Source organism: Chelon labrosus (assembly GCF_963514085.1).
Source record: "Chelon labrosus genome assembly, chromosome: 7".
In the NCBI taxonomy this organism is placed as follows: Eukaryota; Metazoa; Chordata; class Actinopteri; order Mugiliformes; family Mugilidae; genus Chelon; species Chelon labrosus.
The window spans coordinates 25,767,671-25,779,066 of NC_140343.1; the positions used below are offsets into that span (position 1 = coordinate 25,767,671).

At 39.4% G+C, this 11,396-nt stretch overlaps 1 protein-coding gene across 1 annotated transcript in view; it reads left to right on the plus strand.

The window, feature by feature from the left end:
• The window catches only part of st3gal3a (ST3 beta-galactoside alpha-2,3-sialyltransferase 3a), a 31,170-nt gene extending 20,106 nt beyond the window's left edge, over positions 1 to 11,064 (plus strand). The window contains exons 7-11 of the mRNA XM_084547594.1: positions 398 to 493; positions 1,298 to 1,484; positions 7,470 to 7,616; positions 7,820 to 7,966; positions 9,440 to 11,064. Coding sequence (XP_084403720.1) covers positions 398 to 493; positions 1,298 to 1,484; positions 7,470 to 7,616; positions 7,820 to 7,966; positions 9,440 to 9,544 — 682 coding nt within the window. The 3' untranslated portion in view covers positions 9,545 to 11,064. The remainder of the gene's footprint in view (positions 1 to 397; positions 494 to 1,297; positions 1,485 to 7,469; positions 7,617 to 7,819; positions 7,967 to 9,439) is intronic.
• The last annotated feature ends 332 nt before the right edge of the window (positions 11,065 to 11,396 follow it).

The window sequence follows — 11,396 nt, forward strand, 5'->3', positions numbered from 1 at the left end:
TAGTGCATGAGGCCTCTGAAAAACATTTAGGCATTAGGTAGGTAACCATTGAATATAAACAGATGAAATCCACTCACCAGGTACAAATAGTATCTGAATCTGCCTTTTCTTTTGTTCTGTGACCTGATTGACAGAGTTTGGTTCCAGAAGAAAAGAACATGGGTGTGTGTAGTAATCAACTATATTCGTTCGTGTTGAATTGTATACATTTATCTACACCAGTTAAGCCAAGAAGTCAAACATACTAATACCTGTTGTACCTGAAATGATTATGGAGGTGGAGGATTATTAGGAGATGGGAAGACATGTTCTCCTTCAAACTAACTTGGGTTAAATGACTGTAGTAAAGAAAAGTATTGAATTTTTTTTTTAAAGTGCATTGTGGTCTATGTTACAGTAAGAGCTGTAAGACGTGCATCATTGTTGGGAATGGAGGAATCCTATCCAACAAGTCTCTGGGACAGAGGATAGACGAGTTTGATGTGGTTATCAGGTACGTTTTGATATACTTTAGTACAGGACTTTCTTTTGATTTTTCTCCAAATTGATTGCTGTGTTATTTCAAAAAGATTGCTTGAACAGAGGCTTAGGAGTATCCTGGACATCTTCTAACTTATATGAGAAGTACTTCAGTGTAGAAATGGAGTTCTAAAGTTCAAAAACATTCTTTATCTTGACCCGTCTCGTTAAGAGCTACTTACTTATGATGTTATGATGTAGAATACAATCCAAAGAAGAGGACAGAGTAAACAAAACTTCAAATCAAACGGCAACATCAAATTTTGATCAGTGTCCAAACCATTTTTGTGTTGGGGGTGGGGGGGTTCTTGACCACTATTTCAAGGACAATTAGGAAGAAAACAAATAAGAAGTGTGAACTTCCCACACCAGGAGTAATTTATATAGTTCTATTTTTATAGTGATAGCGATTATCTGTTCAAAAAATGTAAATTAATGAAAACATAATATTCTATTAAAGAAGAGAAAATAAATCTTTGTGTGTGTTGTAAAGTGGTTAGAAAAAATGAAATCGGAATTGGCTAAAATCGGTATCGGCAGGTCAAACTCAATGAAAAATCGGAAATAGGAATCGGCCGGGAAAATTGTAATCGGTGCATCTCTACATAAATGTGTACTGTATGTTGACCCTATGTGTGTCTATAGAGAGTTAGGACTCTTTGCAGTCTGATGTGGTATATCATTCAAGTGTTTATATATGATAATATTACAAATGTGTGATTAGAAGTTAAGCATTTGGATTATTTTGCATTGTGCGTCTTGTGATTATGTGTTGCAGGCTAAATGAGGCCCCCGTGAAAAGCTTTGAGAAAGACGTTGGCTCCAAGACCACTATGAGGATCACTTATCCAGAGGGAGCCATTCAGAAGACAGAACACTACGAGGCCGAGTCTCTGTTTGTCCTTTCTGCTTTCAAAGCTCTGGATTTCAAGTGGCTCCGACACATGATTTTCAACCAGAGGCTGGTAAAGAAAAGTATTTTATTTTGCTACCACACCTAAAAATGCAAATGTAGCTTAACAGTCGGGTACTCCCTCACTCATTCCGCTGGCATCACAAGGTGGGCAGCTTGAATTTTCCCGTCCACATGGGCATCGTAAAAACAGAATGGAAATACAGAAATATAAAACTAAATGTTGAAAAAGTCAGAAACAGGAACTGCTTTGGAGGCTAAAATAGACTTGCAGAAGTGTGGCTGTTTCCATGGCAACGTGACAAGTTAATTGTCACAGAGAGGGTTTGATATTTTTTTTTTATCGTTTATTTTTTTCATTCTTTATGTTTTGTTGTTTTATCCATGTCCTACATGGAGCCAGCCACCTGGTATTGCCTTTGGAGTAAGCTAAGGTCGTTTAGAAATAGAATTAGTAGTAAAACAAGCCTCTCTTCTTGTCAAGATCTGCATGACTGTTTACGCTGTGTAACAGACCCTCTGTAATAACATTAACTGAACAAGGTACTAAACAGGATAGAAAGTGTGAGAATTCGCAGATGGACAGTAACTAACAATGACAATGTTTGGGTGTGTGAGAGACTAAGAGTGAAGTTTTCAAATAAATTCTAATTTTGTTTAGGCTTTGGATTAATTGGAACGTTAGAGTGGAAGCTTTCTGCTCCTCCTCCTCCTTCTCCTTGTCCTATGCTTTAAGGAATGTGATAATGAGTATGGTTAGAGGGCAGTGACTCATTTAAACTGCCATTCATCCTGCTGCAGTCACATTTCAGTCAGACTAAATAAAATCAATTTGTTGATCTGTTTCCAAAACGTTTACTAGAGACATCTAATATTTAATAGTCCACACTTCATTTTCCTGTTCGTTTGTTGTTGTTTTTTTGTTCTACAACTGATTTGAATGTGTACAAACATGTACGGCACCCATTTATCAAGTTGTCGCATACCAAGCCCACCTCCTCTACTATTACAGCTGCCTCTGTCTGTTTCAACAACCAGCCGTGGGCTCTGGCTTTATGGTCGTACACGTTTGAGTAGGAATGTAACACATTCCTTCTGCCGCAGTCACAACAAGCCTACTTTGTACTTAATCTCCGGTCCTCCTCCCTCACAAGCGAGCAAATGGGGGTCAAATGTTCATAGACCTCCAAAGTCAAGTAGTTGCTGCTAATGTACTACCATTTCTCATTTCCATTACTTTGTTGGTCTTGTTTGCTACGAAACATCAGCAGTGTCTCTTTTTCCACAGAAATCTTTTCGTCAGTCACATCATGTCATGGTGGTAGATATGATGTTATGTTTATTTGTTCTACCCAGTTATAACAATGAGGGTCGACTAAATGTATGTAGTACCATACGATTCAGCAGCAACACAGACTGCTGCGTCCAGAATGATCTTAATCAACTCTAAAGGAGTTCTAATGTGATGATTTTAGAATTTACTGCTCCTTTATTATATTGCATTAGTTGGACCTAATAAACAACCAGCTGGGTCCAATAACTGAGACCACATCAAAAATCTATCATGTCTTCATGTAAGCCTGGAAATGATCAGAAAATATGAGGAAACATTTAAAAAGTTATGAAATTTCAAATAAATAAAAAGGAACTACTTAATATTCTGGTTCAGCGTTAAGCAAATGAAAAGGTGAATTTGATGTACTTACAGTTACAGTCCATGTTTGAACACGGACACATTATTTATGACATTGTTATTTTAGCAGATTATCAAAAGATGTTTTACAGTTACATAATGAATCTCTGCTAAATTAGAGAGTATGTAGGAATTACATGTAGTTCACTTGCTGAAGATAAGCCAGAAAGATTAACAAACTGATCATATTTTTTATAATGCCCCTAATAATAGAGGGACCGTTAATATAAATAGTTGAACGCAAAGGATATGAACCTGACTGTATGAGAGGTTTGTTCAAGTAACACAGCATGTGGCAATTGTTATAAATAAGTCTGTGTCTCAGGTTTCTAGAAGAACATAAGTAGCACTGTCACAGTGGGCAACAAAGGAGACCTTAGACAAATTGATTCTAAGCAAAGAGGGGCTTTCTCAGCATCAAATCATTGAGAGACTCCTTAGAGGACAGTTGTATCCGAAGCACAATAAGGCAGACAAATGGTGAGCACACTATCAAAAGATCACTCATCAAGGTTTGGTTTCAGAAGGTTTTTTCTTTTTTTCTTTTTTTATACTTCTTATCTACTGGAGGTCACATTATTAACTCCTTTCAGCTCTCTGTCTGGCTCCCAGGATCAGACCCTGAAAGAACACAAGAAAACTACAGAATATATGACCTATATCACAGTAGACTTATAGGTTAAAGGAACTTCTAAGCCACATATATGTTTATCCTGTTTCTGCTGTTCTCTCTTTCTTCTGTCTGTACCCGGCTGGCCTTAGGCAGATGGGTCCCTCCATCTGAGCTGGGTTCTGCTCAAGGTTTCTTCCTGTTAAAAGGGAGTTTTGCCTTGCCACCGTCGCCTTCAGGCTTGCTCTGGGGGTTTCAGGCCGGGTTTTGTAAAGTGTCTTGAGACGATTTGTATTGTTATTGACGGTATATAAATAAAATTGAATTGAATTATTGATTGTGTGAAACATTTCCATTACACTGCTCAGAAAATAGTAGAGAGATGAATCCAAAAATGCAATGATGCTACTTAATTTACCACGGGATAAATAAAGTATCCACCTACCGACCTATCGCCATCCGGCCAGCGACCCAAATTGAAGCCTAAAGAATTGTTTTATGGTTGACGTCGTGACCATGTCATTTGGAGCCATAGAGTGATGATTCAAATCTAATTGGAGGACAAAGCAAACACCATACATGGTTAGCAACACCAGTATTCAAAGTTAATTCAGAAAATTGTACATAAAGTACATTAAATTAGGAAACCATAAAGAAAACAAGAATTGTCTTACAAAAAAAATAAAGATTATTAGAAGCCCTTGAGGGTCTGTTAATGCAACTCACAGAAAAACAAGACATATTTATGGGGAACAAAAAACTAAAATCAAGCCTACAAGGAGCAAAACTGCTCTGGAAAATGTATGGTCTGTTCCACTAACAAGGGGACAAAATAAAAGTCTTTATATCACATTGAATTAAAATAATTCGTATGCAACACAGTTTCACCAATGAATGTCTTTACTGCCAATCACTCCACATTAGTCATGTCAACCAAGCCAGTCACGACCCCAGACAGACCTCTCTTTGAGGCCTAACATCTACTTAATTATGGATTTATTTTTTAACATTGACCACGAGCACATTGAGCAGAGGAAGTGAATTTAGCTTATGGATGAGGATAAAGTTATTGACTGAGAATTTCATGGGAGAAACATGTCTGCTGTTCTCCTCTCCTTCTTTCTTTTCATTAGATACAGATGTCTCAGTCTGGCCCTCAGTTCTGCTTCAGACTTCAAACAGTTAACCGTACTACTTGCACAAGCAGATGATAGTGACCTGTTAATATTAACCACCCAGCTAACTTATAATAATTATTACACAATAATTACGTTATTGACGTATTGTTTTCTATTCTCTCTTATTCGCCTAGGAGGGGAGGGGATTAGATATTCATTCATAAGTTTACCAGACAAAACAGATATTTAAGACTGTATTCATAAATTTACTACAAGAATACCATAGATAGATTTTTTTTTTTTCCATTGCTTAATTTCAGTTGACATTTTTACACCTTGCCAGTATAAAGAGAAGATAAGATGTACCTTTACTAGACTACTACTAGTGAGAATCCCCTGGTATATACTATAGTGTGCTTGCTTATCCAACTCCTGGTCATTACGGTGGGAGTGTTGAGTTTGAGATTTAAGCAGTAATGCATTTCAGACAAGCAGCCATCGTTGTGCTGTAGCACTGGAGGCAAAACAAGGAAGCCAAGGCTTCAGGTGGCCCGTCAGGAGGAGGTGGGTGGCCGCCAGGGTGGTCCCGTCGCTGGATAACATTTCACTTCCACTGACAGGTGGACAGCTGAAGACGGTGTGGACGCTGTAGCAGCTGTATTGCAAAAATGCTTCCCCTTTGTTGTCAGTTCCTTGAAAAACTTACAGACTCCCATCTTGTCTAACTTGTTTACGTAAGCACATCACTTCTGAAATAGTTTTCTTCATGGGATTGCTTTTACATGTTATCTGTGGCTTGGTCGCGGCGTGGTTGAATTTAGAAAGCAAGCAGATTTAAATATTGATAGTTTCCACAGAAGACCTTATATCAGGGTATCCATTAGAGAATAATCACGCTTTCAACAGCGTCTGAAACCTTTTTCTGCAGTTCGCTGCACCAAAACTACAAAGACAAAAAAAGAGCTGAGAGATCAGGAAGAACGTTGGATTGCCCGGAGGATCTTCACACCTAATTCAGAGTGACCATTCAGAACCAATGGAAACACCTCTGCCTTTAAATGCTGTTGGACGACGGGTCATATAACTAGTCTGTGTACAGTCGGCATGGTAGTATGTTATGGCAACACAGGTGTAACATGACACTGCCACACTGATAGGTTGAATAAACCATAGTTGCGTTCAGGGACCGTGAAGCCAATGAGACTGGCTTCCTTTACACCCTTTGGGGCAGGAGTCTCCCAGAGCAGGTGAACACTCACTCACACAGTTATGAACGGTAGTAAGCGTCCACTTCCTTCTTTCTGAGGGCCAGACTTATTTTCTTTGCTTTTTTTGTGTGATGGAATTACTTCCTATAAATTATGTAACAGTGATGCTTCTCAGTTTAGCCGTCCAAGTGCCACTGGACCTGTTCATGGGGGAATATTTCGTAATGGTGACTGACTGAGCCATTCGAGTCAGATGGCTTCATGTGTGGTTTGAGAAGTGAAACTTTTATTTTTCTATATTTTCTTGGAGGATCCATGTGGCTGCTAATAATCTTTACCCATAAATGTTCATTTTCACCTCAATCTTGAACATAAAAGCCAGCTCTTTTCATTAATAATCCGTTGTGCACGGTATATTTCTATGAATTCTGTTAACATCGAGCAGATTAATTGTGGCATTGCTTGTTGGGGGTCAATTAAATGCATAATAAAATTCATACAGTCATTATAGGGTCGTGAGAATTGGTTGTCATTGGATCCTGCCTGTTTTGTGCAGGTGGTTTGTTGTGTCCCAGTGCTGCCAGCAGAGGGATTGGGTTTCCAGCTCCAATAGAGGAGCAAATTGATCTGGAAAAAAAAGTTTACTAGGAGAAGTCTAACAGGGTAACACTGCTATGCAAGTAAGCTAATAGCTCATCCCATTGCTGCGTGGCTTCTCCTGGTCCTGAATTCCAATATGCCAGAGTGAACCCAGGACCAGGTATCCAAGTAACTGTCTATAAAGAGCCATCAGGACGCCTGGGCAGGGTGCCTATAATTAGTGTAATGGCCCCAAGGTATAGTGATACAAAGGCATTCTTCTCTGGCTGGCTTTGTTTGCTCCTCTTGTTTTTCATCAGTGTCTTAATGGTGCTGACCTCTCCCCAAGGCCTCAATCCAGGGTATATCTTTCACTGGGCTGCTTATGCACCATCATACTTTCCGCTGCTGCCCACTTTGCATCCGATCCCTCCATGTGATGATGATAGTACAAACAACTCATAACATTGATGGAGACTGAGTATTAACAAATCAGAATATTTATTGTCATTACACAAAAAGTACAAAAGTAACGCAGTTGTCAGCAATCTAACTGTTTAACTAAAACGTTTTCATGTACAAAGATAAAATAAGGGAATTATTAATAAGTAGACCATTATTAAAATACGTGTATAAAACAAATGTATATATTATACAGATGTCTATATGTTTATAGATTGGTTATTAGCCATTAATCCCTATAATCATTCCAATAAAATGTACATCCTGTGCACACAATTGTTGATTGCATGCGCAGTGTTCGTTTTTAGTTTGTTCAACAGGATCACCTTAACCGCGCTGTTTAATTCCCTCTCTCTTTGTGTCTCAGCGCAGCATCGATGGTTTCTGGAAGTCTGTGGCCAAGCAAGTTCCAAGGGAGCCCAGCGAGATGCGCATCCTGAACCCCTACTTCATACAAGAGGCCTCCTTTAAGCTGATTGGTTTACCTCACAACAATGGACAGATGGGCAGAGGGGTAAGCGACCCGCTGTTTACCTGGCATTCGGTTTCTGTTTTACTTCTAGGTAGGGAAGCAGAAGAAACGGTAGCTTGTTTCAAACGTCTGTTTGCATTAGAAAGGTACCAGATGCTGCAGAGAGCCAAGAGTCTACACCTGCACGGAGTCTGATTACCCTGGAAAAAAAAACAACGTTATAAACATTAAATCCTGTTTTTCAGAATATCCCAACCCTGGGAGCAGTCGCCATAACGATGGCCCTTCACAACTGTGATGAAGTAGCTGTGGCTGGATTTGGCTACAACATGAGCACCCCCCACGCCCCACTGCACTATTATGAGAAGATCAGGATGTCGGCCATCAAAGAGGTTACTAACACCCTTAATTATTAAGATACCACAATAAGCATAAGAAAATGTCAGGCTTGTAAAATATGTGAAATATGTGAAATAGTAGCAACAGCCAATAGTAGCAACAGCCTGCATCAAAACACCTTCTGCTATTGTTTCCTGTCCGTAAACAATCCACCTGCAGTGTCACGACATATATCATTGTCATGGGCATAGCCTTCAAAAAATTTGCACCACACACACACTGATTAGTGTACTGATCAGTACTATGGCTTACCAGTCTGGTGCATGCTCTCGTTGTATTTCCTTTTCTAATAAGGTTCCATTCAGTTTTATATTAAAGACAAGGTGCCCTTTTTATATTGAGATACAGTATCAGGCGCATCCTCAGTCAGATTTTTTTGTTTCATGCTTACAGTCTAAATTTTATTCATTAAACCATTTTCTGACTGTTAATATTTATCTTCAGTTATTTATTTGAGGTACACACTCGGTTTGAAATGATATTTCTGATGTTAATAAATGAGTAAACTCTCCCAGACTTCCCTTAAAGGAACCGTATGTAAGAAATGTATTTCAATTAATCATAAAATGGCCCTGATATGTCACTAGACATGAAGAAATCATGTTCATTTCAAATACTTATATCACTGACAACAGTGGCCCGGCCAGGATATTGTCATTTAAAAGTGAAAGTTGCAGCCCTCAACTGATGTTGATGTTGTCATGTTGTGCACCCTCAAGCTATCTACTAATCACGAAGTCAGTAGAGTTTCGTCATCCGGGTTGCCAGCTCTGCTCTAGTTACCACAGCTGCAGCTACGAACGTTACGTTAGCGCATACAGAGGAGGTGGGTCATCGAATTGAAAAGGTAAGGAATTGTTTGGGAAATAAAAACGGCGAGTCGTCATTGCTAACATTAGCAATGCATTATGAGCCCGTTTCTCTGTCGTTATGCTGAAACGCCGAGGAAAACAACATTAGCACGTCGATTATGGCAATGTGAAACGTAATTGAGAAGTATTGAGTAGCCTAACGTTACCTCGGTAAAAATTATTCCTCATTCGTTCTTCGCGTATATTGTGGACTACACATGCTGCAAGTTGACCTGTATGACCATTGCTAATGTTATTTAGTTACTCTCAATCTTTTCTGATGGGACTGAAAACAACCTTGTGATAGCCATTGGTGATATTGAACGCCGACATGGCGTAATTTGCCCCGCGTTATACTCGCTGTGGCAAATGTGTTGGTTATTTGTTAGCCTACTTATGACTGGCAACCTCGAGTCAGGGGGGAGGGGGAGGGGATACACCGTTCTACAGTATTTTGAAAGTGATTGCAGTACCAGTTTTGGCCACAATCCTACATACGGTTCCTTTAAGTTGGACAGATCTGCATTTATCGCAATTCTGAGTTTTTACTTTTCAGCTAAGAACTGTAAGACTTGTGTTTGAAATACTTAAATACTGCCTTTATTCCCTTTGCAGTCGTGGACGCACAACATACCTAAAGAGAAGGAGTTCCTAGTGAAGCTCGTGAAGGCTGGAGTTGTCCAGGACTTGACCAGTGGAATCTGTGGTGCAGGATGCTGATGCTTTCCACTCGAGGTTCCCGAGTCCTGATCTGCAGCAATAAGCTCAGCTCTTCCTCCACTTGCACCAGAAGAGGGAGATTGGAGGCTCTGTGGGGCCTGTTCCCAGCACAGAGCGGCGGCAGTCACACACCGTGGACACTGTAGAGAGACTTACCGAGCTGGACACACTGACCGGCCCGGTGCTCCATATCGACACAGTGAAAGCAACTGGCCTCCTCGCTGTGTCACAGTATTTTGCTTGCCCTAGCTGTTTGTCCTAGGTTAGTATATATTTACATGGTGCTGTGGCTTGGGGATAGGTAGAAGTGTTGGGGTGTTAGACCAGGACCTGGATCTGACTGCCCTCCTTCTAACAGAGAGAAGAGGAGAAAATGAAGACATTTGGTTTAAACATTGAGCCTATGCCAAGAATACCTCTATAAGTGTCCTTCTGCTTACACGTGTGAATGTAATCTACAGCATATGTATAGTCACTGATTTACTGCATATCTTCCAGTTTCTGTGTTGAACAAGGTGCACGCTACAGGACACATGACAGCCCGTCCTGGACTAACTTAATATGAAACTAATACTCAATGACCTCAGACTTTGTCTTCATGGTCCTTATAGTAAAGCTAGGTTTTCTTGCACTTTCTGTCTCTTCTGTGTTTAGTTTTTGAAGAAGAAGAAATCAAATCGTTTTCCCTTTGACTACTATCTACAGCCAATTAAAAACATTTATGCACCTGCTGTAAATATATGAGAAACGCGCACCAGTGTAGCTTTGCAGACTTTTTTGTTCGTTCTACTTAATGAGATATTTTAGTAGGTTTTGTTGCATAGCATGTGTTGATTGCACAGCTTTAAATCACTTGCGCTGCTACTGTCGTGTCCGTAGCCAAAGTGCCATTTCAGCCAATCCTGCGTACAATCATGTGAGAGTCACTTCGCTCAGCCTTGCCAGAGGCTGCTATCTCAGGCCCTCAGACATCAGTCACGGTCAGTGTTACTATCAAACATCAGCTGAGCTTTATCGATCTGTCTCGTTTTATTCGCCGAGATCAACTGTATTAATGAAGTCTGCATGTATTATTGTTGCTTAATTCACTCTGGCCTGCGTAGTTTGTGCTCACCTCTCTGAAGGTCATCATGGACTTGATGCTGGTTGGATTCTCAAGCCAAAGTAACCATATATTTATTGTTGACCATCCACAAAAATCTGTAAATAAAGGTATCATGATGCTGTTTTTTTGTTTGTTTGTTTTTAGCAAGTTGTATTTGCCTTCGATGTGAAGTAATGAAAAGCCATTTTCTGTGCACGGTTGACAAAGTGTAATTACTTTATGTTCAAGACAATCCAAATAAATGGATCCCACTTGTTTCAACTATTGTGCAGATACCAGTGGTCAACACTTTTGCAGTGAACACACTATCGATCCGATACCAAGTAAATACAAGGCCAGTATCGCCGATACAGATACAGATATCGATACTTTTTACTAATAAAGGTGGATGCATCAGCAATTTAAATTTGAATAATTTTCATGACCTTTAAGTAGATTTGCCTTTTATAAGTCAATAGAAAATACTTTATCACAATAAAAGGTTTTGTTCAGAAACAACACAAAATTGTCACTTGAGAACAAATGAAAACAAATTAGTGTTCAGAAACTACAATACAATTATAAAACTAAATCTCTCCCTTCATTGCACTTCTTTCTGGATTTTTTTTCTTGAATAAACAAAGTGTACAAAATTATCGCTCCACAAGAAATATTATAAAAAAGAAAATGTAAAACAAATTTTTTTCAAGTAGCATGTATGTTTAGGAAGTACAATACAGTACAAAAATAAGACAACATTTCTCCCCC